We start from the raw sequence: 15,598 nt of genomic DNA on the forward strand, positions 1-15,598 counted from the left end.
TATACAAGATATTTTGAAAGTTTTGTATCTTTACAAGAATTTACAGAAAATTTTTGAAAAAATGAAAGAATAATTCATGTAGATAGTTTGTCGTCAATTGTTTCTTCTATATTTACTTCCAAGTTTTTGTTGTCCCATAATAGTTGAATTCTTCACCCTGAGAAGTCTTAAGTCCGTTTGAACATTTAATGCTCCTCTTAAATGGACGTCTCTTCTTCATGTAAAGTCCATGTTGATATAACGTATCCTCTACTTCGACAAGAAAACCACTTATTTCATAAGAGTGCATCTTTTGATGAGAATTAGTATCTTTCAAGACTTTATTTATTTTTTCATAGTACTTTAACATATGTTAAGAAAATGTTTTTTTTATAAAAGAATTTCAAATAGAGTGTATTAATGAAGATTTTAAATGTAATACTTAAATGTTATATCAAATTATATTATCTTATGAGTATATTATTTGAAAACTTCAAATGCATATATATATATATATATATATATATATATATATATATATATAGATAGATAGATAGATAGATTATAATCTGATTTAAAATTGTTTTTATAAACTTTCAAAACAACATCCATATGGTTTTGCAAAAAAAAATTATTTGGTATTAGTGAACTTAGATACTATGGATTAGATTTATTATGTGTTTTAACTTACACTTTTCGGAAAATTTATTTTTTATTATTATTAATTTATAGATATTATATTATTTTTTATGTAATATTATTAGGATATTATATTAAAATATTAAAAAACATTTTATTAAAATCGGTTGAATCCGAATTAAATCATTAAGCGTGCCTTTAATTATTCGATCACGGATCCAGCTAGGAGAACGTTACTTTTGACTTAACACTTTGGTTCTGCCGAACGTCCCTAGGAAAAATGCCATAGTTTCTTTGCTTGCCCGGGAAGAGTTATTTTTACTAAAAAAAAAGTAATAAAAGAAAAAACGACATGTTAATTCATGAAAATTGATCAATTAAAATATAGCTGTAAAATTGCAAAAAGTGAAAAAAGGATTATGGGGTCAGAAAAGAAAAAACACGTGGACGAAATTTTTCAATCCAAGGCAAGATAGATCATAGATCTGAAGACTGAAGTGAATTGCCCAAAATTCGCCACAGTTAGTCACTGAGTTCATTATTTCATTCATCCTTCGCTTATTCCTCTTGTTTGGGTCATGGCAATTTGTTCCTCACCATCATCGTCATCGTCATCTTCTTCTTCTACGTCGTCGTTTGGTTCCTCGAACACCGCGAAGGCGTGGATAATCCATGGCATTGTGGCCGGAGTGGCGATTGCTGCGGCGGTGGGCGCACGCGCTTACATGACCCGATTCAGCAAGTTTCGGAGCCGGGTCGTGGGCATCATACCCGCCCGATTCGCTTCCTCGCGCTTTGAGGGAAAGCCTCTCGTTCAAATCCTGGGCAAGCCCATGATCCAGGTCCACCCCTTTGCCCTCTACTCTTCCCATAACTCTTTTATTTTTCTTCAAATTTGAATCTTCCTTTGCAGTGTGCGTACTTTTCCTTCGTCTGTGTTCCATCCATAGCTTGGCTTCATTAATTTTAATGATAATTAATAGGCTAATCAACACTAGAGCTACCATGGTTCACTCTTTACTCTTCTTGCTACTAACTAAAATAAAGCTTAATTATGTTTTTAGTCCACCAGTCCAGAGGTCCAAGTCGCATTGGACTGGATCCCTTAAGCATTATAAATGAAGGAAGAATTCCATCAAAGGTAGTTAACAGAGATTAGTCTGTACCAATAACATGATTACAAAAAAAAAAATTAGGGGTCTGATTTTTAAATCCTCCTTGTAAAAACACGCCTTTTCTACCATCAAATTCGAAAAAATGTTATTTTTAGTCCACTGTCAAATTTGAGGGACTAAAAAATGCCAATTTTCTTTCGGGATTAAAAAAAGGACCCCTTAATAATTAAATCTTAAAATTAGTATGTCAAGTATAAGGGCAAAACATAGATGCAATTCGTACTTTTAGTACTATTCTCAAATCAGAATTGAAGTTTTATCTCGGTAATCAACATAATGAACGTATGCATTAAACATTTACATATTCCAATTCTGATAGGAGAATAGTACTAAAAGTACCTAATGAACCACATTTAAGTTTTGTATGTAAACCCATGGAAGAGTGCCATATTCGTTGAGTTGATGCGCAAATATGATTTTTTTTTTTTTTTTTTTTTGCATCTCTCAACTAGCTAAAAACTTTGTTTGTAGTTTGTACTATATATAGTTCATTAGAAATTTTCAGTTGACTTGTTGCCATTATAGTAAACCTTCCCAGCACCTATTTCTTTTAAATTATGGTCTCTAATGGTCAAACTATGACATATTTTACCTGCTTTGGGATGAATTTTATAGAGAACATGGGAAAGGGCAAAGCTGGCAGCTACATTAGATCATGTTGGTAGGTCTATCCACATTATCTTCCTCCAATCCGGTATTAATAGATTTAATACATAACTTTGTCTTATGATAATCTTTAAGTAGTGTTATAAAATATATGCCTCTAAGTTAAACTAAGATTCTCATCTTATTTGTTACACGTTGCCACAGAGATTCTAAATTAGACATATGGAGATTTTTGCTTAGAGGGTAAACTGAAGTTCAAATTCTATTTTCAATTTTCATATGCATGTCTAATATGTGTTGCTTCTGGGGGCATTGAACAGACACAATTTATGCACAAAACACATCCTTGAAATGGACAAGTAAATAAATTTACATTTCATTTCAGCTTTTACTGTTTCTGCATTTGTTCATGCATGTAAAACCTCTTGTTGGTCTTTTGAAGACGAGAAATTTTCAATGTTTACAAGGCATTGCTTTCCTTTCTGAATTTCTTGGCAAACTAAGTTTGCATTGTAATATACACAAGATTTTAATGCATTCCGTATGCATGCCAATTGTTGCTTCATATTCAAGAAAATAAAGTAATAAGCAGTTTTACTATTTGCTAGATGCGTAAATGCATGTGGACATCTAGCTAGCTTCTTTGATGTCTGACTGCTAAATTTCTCTGGTTTCTAGTTGTGGCAACTGATGATGAAAAGATTGCTGACTGCTGTAGACAATTTGGAGCTGATGTTATAATGACCTCAGAATCTTGCAGAAATGGTAAGCAAATTGGTTGCTTAATGTATTTTAGCCATTCAAAGCTTTTTTTCTTTACTATGTTTCATACTCTTTATTTTGCTAGATAGGTACGGAGCGCTGCAATGAAGCCCTACAGAAACTTGGGAAAAAATATGATATTGTTGTCAACATTCAGGGTGATGAGCCACTTATTGAACCTGAGATAATCGATGGTGTTGTGAAAGCTTTGCAGGTAAGATTGTTTCTTCTTAAATTTATTCTTTTCCTACCACAGAAAATGCAAATACTGTTCCATTGGCAAAAAAATTAACGACTGCCTGCTTAGATGTGATCATTATGTGCATTTTTATTCTGAACAAAATGGTGAATCAATTGGTCCAAATCACTCATTTGATATAGCATCAGGTTATCTTGAAAATCTTCACATTTAAGAATTGTAACTTTATGGCCAAAAGGAAATATTACTACATATCTCTGAGCATTGCATTTTATTATTCCCTTATACTATCTATCCCGATTCCTGATCCTTACAGGCAGCTCCAGATGCAGTGTTCAGCACAGCAGTCACATCTTTGAAGCCTGAAGATGCCCATGATCCAAATAGAGTGAAATGTGTGGTAGATAACCGTGGCTATGCCATTTACTTTTCACGAGGATTAATCCCATTCAACAAGTAAGTTAGAAATAATTAAAGTTCAGATTTTCAATTTTAATTGTTCCTCCATTACCAAAATATCTTGTGAAATTGTTTAACATTTTGTAAAACTGGATAATTGCTTGCACTCATACTGTAGGTCAGGGAAGGTCAATCAACTGTTCCCGTATTTGCTTCATCTTGGGATTCAGGTACTAACGTTAAATTCCCTCTAATTGGCCTTGATAACAATCATTGCTTGTGCTTCATTTGTTTGTTACCATTATCTGCTTCATTTTGGGTTAATAGTTTTCCGTCTACACATCTGCCAGAGCTATGATGCAAAGTTTTTGAATATATACCCTAATCTTCGACCTACTCCTTTGCAACTTGAGGAGGATTTGGAGCAGCTTAAAGTCCTTGAGAATGGCTACAAGATGAAGGTACCCTAAGTTATTTATTCAAGCTCTTATTATTATTTCATCTTTATCCAATTGACTTGCATGTTTTTTACTTGATTATTCTAAACTGACCTTATAATCTCCTAATTATAATCAAATAGCCTTCAACCAGGGTTTGGTTGCCAACTTGCCATTTGATGTGAGTAGTCCAAAAACCATTGTATATTCAGGTTCTCTAATAAAATTGTCTCTGTCTGACTATTGAACTGAACACTTGGTGACAGCTCTAGTTGGTAAGATGCTGTTAGGAAACCCTCTATTAAGAGAGTCTATGTTAAGAATGAGAAATAGGGGAGCACCAGGTGATCTAACCCCTGAGACATTGTAGTAGTATAGCAGAAAATCTGTTTTAGTATAAACAAATATTGCTTTTAAAAAAAAAGTATAAACAAATATTAATAGAAAGCGGGTTACACAACTGCAAAATAAAGAAAAGAATAGTATCAAGATTGTAGCTACTACTAAAAACTGAATCATTATTATACACTCGTACTTGTAGTTGATGGCTGGGCTTTACTCATCTGGTCTGATGTGGGAGACATTATTTATTTCATTTCTGGACACTTTATAAAATTGTTTATTTTGATTTTCTGCTATAGGTGATAAAAGTTCATCATGAGGCTCATGGTGTTGACACTCCTGAAGATGTTGGAAAGATAGAATCTCTAATGCGTGAGAGGAACTTATCTTGAACTCTCAGCCACGGCAGTGAAACCATATATGCAAATTAATCATTAGCACACCACCACATCACATATAGAAAAAGTTTTTTTTTTTTTTTTTGTATAAACCTTCTTGTTGCTTACAACATAGTATGCGGGCTATTATTTATGATGTATTTTATTTTATAGCATCGGCAGTATGCATGACTAGGTTTCTGGGTTTCTTGTACAATTAATATGTGCAGAGAATTAAAATTTTAGTCACACATAATGTAAGCTGTGTATGTATCTTTATCAACAGTGAAGGTTAACATAAATAGCACCATGGAAGATATTTATATTAGTTTTGAGGACATTGGTGTTGCTCAAAATTCATGTGATTAAAGACAATATTATACAGTTCAGAAAATGTTGCAATAACTAATAATATTAAAAGAGAATGAAGTTGTGAACTTATATTTTTGGGAAGCAGTTAAATCCAACGTCAACAGTTTTTAGATGAAAGTTACAATATAGTTATTTCGGAATTTTTGCTTTGGAACATGTAATTTTTACGTTTAACATGATTTTAATATTAATTCAAACACAACCGGGGTCCCAGTTGATTTGGGCTTCAGGTTGATATTTCATGCTTTTTCATCAAGAAGGTTGGGCTAGTTTGTTGTGTGATGCTAGTAGGTACACCAGTATTATTGTTTGTGCATCCAACAATTTTTTTAATTCCCTAAATACCCCTGGTGTCTTCTTGCTTTTAAAGTTGGTTGCAGTGTTACTTTTTCTTTTACGCCTTCATTGTTTTTTCTTCGCTTTCTCCCTCTGTTGTTGGTTCGTGTTGGTTTTTCATTGTTAAGAGAGTTGCCGCTTGGATCGAGGTGAAAGTATTACGGGTCGGTGGTGATTGTTGCTTTCGTCGTCGTCGACATTTAAGGTATGTCATTTTGATGCATTTTGTTGGGTGTGCGTGAGTTGATCCGTATGTGTAAGTTATAAGTACAGATCAAGTTGATCCGTAAGATCTATACGGATCAACTTGATCCGTAAGTTAAAATTACACATACAGATCAAGTTGATTCGTATAAATCATACGGATCAACTATGATTCATACGGATCAAGTTGATTCATATGAGTCATACGGATCAACTTGATCTGTATGACTCATATGGATCAATCATGACTCATACGGATAAATTATGACTTATACGGATCAAGTTGATCCATATGAGTCATACGAATCAACTTGAGTGAAGGACATTTTCGTCCATTCACTTAAAATGCTGGATGCACCTAGCATCACCCTAGTTTGTTTTAGACATCATTTCCCCCCTATTTGGGTTATAGATTGTGATGACCTTTTGTATGCTATCAAGCAAAGGAGATTAATAAAACACAACACAAGAATATAGACAAAGATAGCATTTGTACTTGTTTTACATTATCTTCTTGAAAAATACTATTAATCTTCTGCTCCGATCTTCTAATATATATGTATGTTTTGATATGTGTTGGACATTTTAGTGTAATTGATCTCTTTATTATGTTAAAATAAGAGTGCACGCTTATTTTAATGTAATAACGAGATGTTCAGTTTAGGCAAAGGTTGGAAGTTACATGGAAGTTACTAAAACTTCCATCAACGGTTGGAAGTTACATGGAAGTTACTAAAACTTCCATCAACGGCAGTTTTTAAAAAAGAAAAAACTTCCATCAACCGCCAAAAACCACCTGTTCTTTGATTATAAATAATCATTCTGGTTCAGAAAGCATAATGGGTGACAAAACATACAAGACCAAAACAAAACTCTTGAATTATAATCTTCTGATTTTATCCGATTGAACAATTTTGGTTGAACCCCGAAATTTGATTCAATCTGAAAGTGTTATACACGACTTCAGATTTATCCAGTATTATCTCGATTTTCAAATTAACCAACAAAAGATTGAATCAAATCTTTCGAGATGACGAATGATAGTTCAAAGATGACAAGCAAGTTTGCGAAGTTGGACAAGTTTGAAGGGCAGGATTTCAGAAGATGGCAGAAGAAGATGCACTTTCTCTTGACAACATTGAAGGTGGTGTATGTGCTGAGTACACCGATGCCGGTGTTTATGGAAGACGAAACTCTGGATCAAACAAGGAAGCGTTCGAAATGGGAGGACGACGATTACATTTGTCGTGGACACATTCTGAACGGTATGTCTGACTCTCTCTTTGATATTTATCAAAATGTTGAGTCTGCTAAGGAATTATGGGACTCTCTTGAATCCAAGTATATGACAGAAGATGCCTTAAGTAACAAATTCTTAGTTAGTAATTTCTTTAATTACAAAATGATTGATTTGAGGCCTGTTATGGAACAATATAATGAACTGCTGCGGATTTTGGGTCAGTTTACTCAACATGATTTGAAAATGGATGAATCCATTGCAGTTTCATCTATAATTGATAAATTGTCTTCTTCTTGGAAAGACTTCAAGCATACCTTGAAACATAAGAAGGAAGAGTTGACTCTGGTTTAACTCGGTAGTCATTTCATGATTGAGGAGTCGCTGAGGGCTCAGGAAATTGACAAAGTCAATGATAAAAACGTAGCAGGTTCCTCTTCCGTTAATATGGTAGAGGAAAGTGGAACAGTTAAGCAAAATTACAATGCTAAAGGTAACAGACGAAAATTTCAAGGAAATAAGAACAAAGGTCCAAACAAACAGACAAAATTGTCATGTTGGAAGTGTGGGAAACCTGGTCATTTAAAGAGGGATTGCCGGGTGTTCAAAGGAAAGAACAAAGCTGGTCCAAGTGGGTCTAATGATCCTGAAAAGCAACAAGGATGATGATGTTGCTTGGTGGTTTGATTCGGGAGCAACAAGCCATGTGTGCAAAGATCGTCGTTGGTTCAAGGAATTTAGACCAATCGATGATGGCTCTATTGTGAAGATGGACAATGTTGCAACTGAACCAATCTTAGGATTAGGTTGTGTGAATTTAGTTTTTACTTCCGGAAAAATTTTGTATTTGGATAATGTCTTATTTGTACCTGGTATTCGTAAGAACTTATTGTCTGGTATGGTTTTAAATAATTGTGGTTTCAAGCAAGTACTTGAAAGTGACAAGTACATCTTATCAAGACATGGTTCGTTTGTTGGATTTGGTTATCGTTGTAATGGAATGTTTAAATTAAACATTGATGTTCCTTTTGTTCATGAATCTGTTTGTATGGCCTCGTGTAGTTCTATAACTAATATGACAAAATCAGAAATTTGGCATGCTAGATTAGGACATGTTCATTACAAAAGATTAAAAGATATGTCAAAAACAAGTATGATTCCTCCTTTTGATATGAACATTAAAAAATGCAAAACTTGCATGTTGACCAAGATCACTAGGAAACCTTTTAAGGATGTTAAAAGTGAGACTAAAGTCTTAGACCTTATTCATAGTGATTTGTGTGATTTGCATGCTACTCCATCATTTGGTCATAAAAAATATCTTGTTACTTTTATTGATGATGCATCAAGGTATTGTTATGTATATTTATTAAATACAAAAGATGAAGCTCTTGATAAATTTAAAATTTATAAGAAAGAGGTAGAACTTCATCAAAATGGGCTAATCAAAACTCTTCGTACGGATAGGGGAGGTGAGTATTATGATCCGATTTATTTTCAATATACTGGAATAATACATCAAACTATAGCTCCCTATACACCACAACAGAATGGTGTAACCGAAAGGAAGAATAGAACCTTGAAAGAAATGGTGAATTCCATGTTATCCTATTCGGGTTTAAGTGAAGGATTTTGGGGTGAGGCTATGTTGACAACCTGTTACTTGTTGAACCGAATTCCTAACAAAAGGAATAAGGTTACCCCATATGAACTTTGGCTAAGGCATATAGTCAAGTGTATAATGGGAAGTCTAGACACTTGGGTGTTAGACACAACATGGTTCGGGAGTTAATCATGCATTGTGTGATATCAGTGGAGTTTGTGAGAACTCAGCATAATTTGGCCGATCATTTAACCAAAGGGTTAAGTAGAGATCTCGTGAAAAGGTCGGCTGTGGGATTAGGATTAAAGTTCATCTGAAATCTCTTATGTTAAGATACCCAATTCCCATCTAATATGACATTAGGTGCTGAATTCAATGTGGAAAGCTTAACATGTAGAGATTGGAACACATCATCGAAAGTATCTCAAAAGGTATGTGTTCGGTTCTGTAAGTTAAGGAGGTTGAAGTATAACTTCTCAATGGTTCTTTTGAAAAATTGCATTTACAGGTGCAAGAAAGAAAAGGACTACCTATATAAGCATGAAGTTTAGCCGCTTCAAGAAGCTGGGACTTGGCTTTGATATGCTTATGAAGGATAGGGACACAGGCTAGTAAATTAGTGTCGAACAAGAGTAATGTTATAAACTATTGTGGAGATTATCTTCATGTATTCATTATGAATAGAAATGGTTCAATCCTTAGTGACACCTTGATATTCGAATATTTGAAACGTGTAATTTGCTAAGATGAAATTCAATCGTCACGATATTTCATCTATGCAGTAGTTTGTGGTATGTTATGACTTTGGTGATTTGATCAGTAATTACACTAAAATGGGGGAGGTTTGTTGGACATTTTAGTGTAATTGATCTCTTTATTATGTTAAAATAAGAGTGCACGCTTATTTTAATATAATAACGAGATGTTCGGTTTAGGCAAAGGTTGGAAGTTACATGGAAGTTACTAAAACTTCCATCAAGGGTTGGAAGTTACATGGAAGTTACTAAAACTTCCATCAACGGCAGTTTTTAAAAAAGAAAAAACTTTCATCAACCGCCAAAAACCACCTGTTCTTTGATTATAAATAATCATTCTGGTTCAGAAAGCATAACGGGTGACAAAACATACAAGACCAAAATAAAACTCTTGAATTATAATCTTCTGATTTTATCCGATTGAACAATTTTGGTTGAACCCCGAAATTTGATTCAATCTGAAAGTGTTATACACGACTTCAGATTTATTCAGTATTATCTCGATTTTCAAATTAACCAACAATATGTGTGTTTGAACTTGGACAAACTTGTTAAAGAATAGTCATAAAGTGAGAATCAAGAGTATCTTTGTATCAATTAAAAATCTTGGCTAAGTATCAAACACGGAGTGTAGTATGCGATGTAAGATGAAGCAGTATAAATATTATGTGTTGACCTTTTTTTCCTTTTATCTTTCTATTTGTTTTTTTTTCTAATTGAAGAAATGATTAACTAGTGAAGTATTTTTAAACAAGAGTTTTCCTTCAAGATTTTTCTCTATATTGTTTTAGTTCCTAATGATTTTATTGTCCTAAGACTGCCCATTAGTATAATTTTGTATAAGTTTCTGAACTAAAATTTTTGATCCATCAATTAAATTTTAAAAGATAACAAAACAGAATTGAACTCATTTCGTATTTACCTTTTCATTAAATAAAAATAAAAAATAAATTAAAAAATATAATATATAATTTCATTAATAATAGTAAATATTTATAAGTTAAAGAGATAATAATTTAAAATTTGATAAATAATTATGGAATTAAATTACTAAAATCAATATATATCATATTTACTATTATGATTTTTTTAAATTCAAAAGTTGAAAGAGTACTTTAAATAAGGATTAATTAAAATTGAAATAATTATAAAATTCATTTTATTTGAAAAGAAATACATTTTCAATTTAATATTATATATATATAAATTTTAAATTTAAATTAAATTCAGATTTATAAAAAATATTTACAAACAGTAAAATTATATAAATAAAAATAAAATTAAATACTTAATTAAAAAAATTCGTTCAATTAATATATTATTAATTGATTTCTAAAATGATTTAATTAAAAAAATAATGAAGAATATAAAATTCAATCTCTTAAGCATACTAATCCAGTTTAAATTAATAAGGTACATTGATAAAAAGGAAAAAAGTATATTTTTTCCCTCATAATATTTCAAAATTCGATTATAGTCTTTATAAAAATTCAATATATATTTAATTTTTATAAATTAACAAAAATGAATGCTTTTAGTTTATAAAAAATAAACTAAAATCACATCACTTTTAATAAATATGAAGATTAAAAATTATAATAAATTTTCCATATATTTTGAAAAAAGTAAAAATAGTTTTTACCCCAAAAAATACTATGGACATGTTAGAAAAAATTAACTATAAAGTTAATTAGAAACTAAAAAATTAACGGATAGTTTATTTTTTATTTATTGAAAAAGTCAGGTCATTGTTTTTTTATGCAAAAATTAACTGATAGTCGAAAGCTTTCAAGATAATGTTCATTAAATCATAAGTAATAGATAGAACTATCTATTGAATTAATTGAAAAATATAAAATAACATATACATATTCATTTGATATTTTTATATAAATTTTAATTTTATTTTATGGATAAAAATATATTTTTAGGTGTTATAATTTTTTTTAATTAACTTGAAACTCTTGTAATTTTTATATTTATAGATAAGTTATTTTCATTATAGTTTTAATTTCAATTATTACATTTTTTTATAATATGAATTCGGCTATTAATCTTATAAAGAATACAAGAAAAATTAATTCGTGTTCATTAAAAAAATTTAATTTTGATATTTACAATAAATAAATTAATTCATTTCCTAAAATACAAAAGATGTCTTACAATGTTTTTAGACATAGAAAAAAAGGTAAAAAAAAAAAAAGAAAGTGTGATTTATTCCCACCACAAGTTGCAAATATGGTTGAACAAGTATTTAGGAGTGGTGACATGGCGTGAACTCATTGGTGGAACCTACTTGAAAAATTACTTCACCAGTCCCCCCACCTCATCCTCATCTCCACAAACACAACACATCACTATTCCGTTTCTCTCTTCACTCTTCTTTCGCCACACACTCACTCTCTCTCTCTCTGCTTCCATTAATTTCACGATGGCAACACTCTTCGACTCTCTGGCCGTCGTGCGTCTCCCCACCGCCGCCTTCTCTCCCGCCGCCACCCGCCGGACCTCCGTTATGCTCCCGCACTGCGCTGGCCTCAGGCTCAGACCCGCCGCCGCTTCGCGCCTAGTTGCGTCCCCCGCTCGCAGGATCGCTTCACGCGCAGCGCGCGTCGCCTGCGAGGCTCAGGATACCGCCGTGGAAGGTCAGCTTCCATTTTTTTTGCTACAAATATTTTTATTTTTATTCTTAAAAATTTAATTATAAAATGTTATTCGTTTTTAGTGCCGATTAAATACATGTGAACCAAAAAAGTCTGGTTTGTAAGGATTTGATTTCTGGTCACGTGTTTGGGAAATATTTTGTTGAAAGATAAAATTCACTTCAATGATATCAACACCTCGGAAGAAATTAGTGTCCGACTATAGGTTGCACGATATATATTTTGCGGAGAAAAAGAAAATTACATGTGATTTTTGAAGTTTTTGTAGAGACTGAAATGAAATAAGAAATTTGTTGCATTTTCAGACAACGAAAGGTGAAAGTAAATTTAACCTTTTTTTTTCTTTCTTCTCTGTGGCTTATATTGTCGTTGCAATGAATTAAATAGAATAAAAGAAATGTTGGATTTTCTTGCGTGATTGTTTAACTTGTGATGTTGAAAATAAATACGAAAAAACAAAATTCCACTTGTATGAGTTTCCCATGAAGTCCACTGCTAGAACATGCGGTTTTGACTAACACCGCTGCACAGTTGCGGATCTAGCAAATTTTATTAGTGGGGCAAGACATAGGTTGTAACATTTTTTGATAAATTATCATTTTGGTACTGTAAACTGACTAACAAATTTTTTAATTTAGTTCTTAAATATGTAATAAGTTGGACAACTATATCCTATCGCTAAATTTTATGGGATTATTTTGTTTGTAATGTTTAAGCACTATTTTGATATTAGATGAACAATTTGACATTAAGTGGATATAAACCGGAATTGTCACTCATTTTATTTGTTTATGGACTATATTAGAATTTTTTTTCTTTCAGAAACTAAATTATCATTGATTTACATATTGATATACCAAAATTATTATTTATATGATATTTTCACAAAAATAAAAATATCACATGCTTTAAAAAAAAAACATACGTCATGACAAAAAATCCAAATACTGAAAAAAACTAAATGAAGAGTACAGCATAGTAAAATTAGTAACAACTTATTCTTTTTTTATTTCTTATATTTATTTTGCATTCATTTTAAGAAAAAATATCGTATGAGGACAATACTATTTTTTATGGGGACAGAATTTTCTTTTATTACCCCTATACAAATAAAAATTAAAATCACTCATATACGTAGATCCGTCAATGCCGCTGGACATGCATGTCAACTGTTGAAATACAGCTAATTACTTTTTTATTATTAATGGATTGATACTTTTTTCTTTGTCTTTAAATTAATTGAGTGATATTTGATATTTAACCTTGTTTGAGAAAGTATGAAATGCATCAATATGAAGACGGTTTGGTAGGGTAGGAAGTGATCTTGGATTATTGTGAAAATTAACCAAGATTTAATAAAATGGCGCATTTTGGTTGGAAAAAATTTGTCCTATTGGAAGTATTCTTTGGTGTAAGATTGATTGCGTTGCACTAGTTTTGATAGTTCCCCTGTTTATTTCTCATGCTAACCTCCTCATGGAGTTGATGCATTGATCATTGATGTACGCCATTGGCATATCCAATTTCAATGTTGAGGTTATTGATGAAGCATCGATGGCTTTTGTTTTGGTTGGTGTGTGAATAGATAGTGATGTGCTCAGACATGCACATGATCCACATGTTTTGTGTATGATGTATGGACAACTTAGGTGTAGATTACATTAAGTATTGTTCTCTGATTAAAATTAGAGTTTCTTCTCAATAATCAAAGTCAACCTTTTATACCAACTTTTATTTTATTTAAGGTATTGTCCTTCACAAGTTTTGTTATCTTGGCGTTTCCTTTGTTGTTGTTATCTTGGCGTTTCCTTTGTTGGAGATCCCATATTAACTAGTGAAGGACAACCCTCACTTTACAAATCAATTTTGTAAGATTAAGTTAGGTCCTAAATCCAAATTCTAATAACATTGATTAAATAAACCTAATATGAAGGTCTAGTTTTTGGCTAGGTATGTTTGTTCTTTAATTAATCAACATAACCTTAGATTAAACTCCATCTGTGGTTTCATAGCTGGTTCCTAGCCTGAGCCCAAGTAAAGGAGGAGGGTTGTATTAGGCCCTTGTTAGCAAACCTAAAACTTGTCAGTTCTCAAACATGGATCACTCACACCAATTAATCAACAAACATAAGCATAGATTGTTTTGTTTATACTTGTGTTTTCTATTTGCCTTTTGTGCTTTTTTAGCTGGTTTGCATGTTCTCCATTTCAGCACTGCATTATTCTAATCAAATTATATCCTAATGATCTCTTTCTGTACACTTCTAGAGAAATTTTACTTATTTGAGAAAAAAATACTAATTGAAAATATTGCTTGGTGGAGAGAAATACTAATTGGAATGAAACCATTTCTATCATTGTATATTGCAGTGGCTCCTATTACTGATGCAAACTGGCAATCCCTTGTCCTTGAATCCGAATCTGCTGTTTTGGTTGAATTCTGGGCGCCATGGTGTGGTCCCTGCCGAATGATTCACCCTATAATTGATGAACTTGCAAAGCAATATGCTGGGAAGCTCAAGTGTTACAAACTCAACACTGATGAGAGCCCTTCAACCGCTACTCGGTATGGAATTCGAAGCATCCCAACTGTTATGATCTTCAAGAGTGGTGAGAAGAAAGATACAGTTATTGGTGCTGTGCCCAAGTCAACATTGACCACGAGCATAGAAAAATTCGTATGAGGTGGTAAGTAAAGAAGGCCTTTGCTGGAAGTAAAGCAGTTTTTCCTATTAGCGTCTTTTCTTCTGAGCCCCATGTCTCAAGTTTCGATATTTTGTTTACCAAAATACTCATTTATGCTCCTGTACAGTGATCAGATGCTACCTAATTTTATGTTTTTAGATTATTCTAGTTACCAATATGCTAAGTGAATTTGCCATTGAATCATAGCACGTTTTAAATTGATTGTTACAGATTTGTCTGGCTTCTGTTTCGTTTCAACTTTCACTCAACACTGATGACATATGGGGTACCTGTATAAAACAAATTAGATAATTCATATTAAATTTGTTGGGTCTCATCCATGTTATGTTACTGTGGGGTCTGGTTGGTCACATCTTGTGTTCCATCCGGGTTGTTTTTAATAAAATCTCGTTGGCTTAGGCCTTTCATAAGAAAAAAAAATAGGTCTCGTTAGCTTAGTTCATTAGATATTTTGGGTGTTGTTCTTTATCAGAATAAGAATTTCACCTTGATAATGTATTTAAAAAGGTTTACATTAAAAACTGTTAGAACAAATGTGGATGAAAGTTTAAAAAAAAGAAAGAAAAAAAGAAGAAAAAAAAGACTTCTAGTCCCACATTGCTCAGGATAAACACTTCAATAGTGTTTCACTCCCTATATATAGAGAGCCCATTTCTTCATTTTTTCTTACCCAGGTGAGAAGTATTTCCTCAACTTTTCTTTTTCTCTCCCATACAAACTTCTCTCTCTTTCTGTCGCTCTAAAAATTTCGGTTGGCTTTAGAGTGACTTTTCAAGTCATACAAGAGGGTGTAATTCTAGAAAAGGT

At 32.3% G+C, this 15,598-nt stretch overlaps 2 protein-coding genes across 2 annotated transcripts; both read left to right on the forward strand.

Annotated features, from left to right (window-relative positions):
• The first annotated feature begins 1,058 nt into the window (after positions 1-1,058).
• On the forward strand, positions 1,059-5,253 carry LOC114416885 (3-deoxy-manno-octulosonate cytidylyltransferase, mitochondrial-like). The gene is made up of 8 exons (XM_028381926.1): positions 1,059-1,460; positions 2,409-2,454; positions 3,078-3,164; positions 3,251-3,375; positions 3,677-3,816; positions 3,938-3,989; positions 4,110-4,220; positions 4,838-5,253. Exons 1-8 carry the CDS (start codon positions 1,197-1,199, stop codon positions 4,928-4,930), a joined length of 918 nt encoding a protein of 305 aa, XP_028237727.1. The 5' UTR covers positions 1,059-1,196; the 3' UTR covers positions 4,931-5,253.
• Positions 5,254-11,738: 6,485 nt separating this feature from the next.
• LOC114416886 (thioredoxin-like) lies at positions 11,739-15,013 on the forward strand. The gene is made up of 2 exons (XM_028381927.1): positions 11,739-12,067; positions 14,456-15,013. Exons 1-2 carry the CDS (start codon positions 11,854-11,856, stop codon positions 14,767-14,769), a joined length of 528 nt encoding a protein of 175 aa, XP_028237728.1. The 5' UTR covers positions 11,739-11,853; the 3' UTR covers positions 14,770-15,013.
• Positions 15,014-15,598: the final 585 nt, after the last annotated feature.

Source organism: Glycine soja, chromosome 6, assembly GCF_004193775.1.
Source record: "Glycine soja cultivar W05 chromosome 6, ASM419377v2, whole genome shotgun sequence".
NCBI lineage: Eukaryota > Viridiplantae > Streptophyta > Magnoliopsida > Fabales > Fabaceae > Glycine > Glycine soja.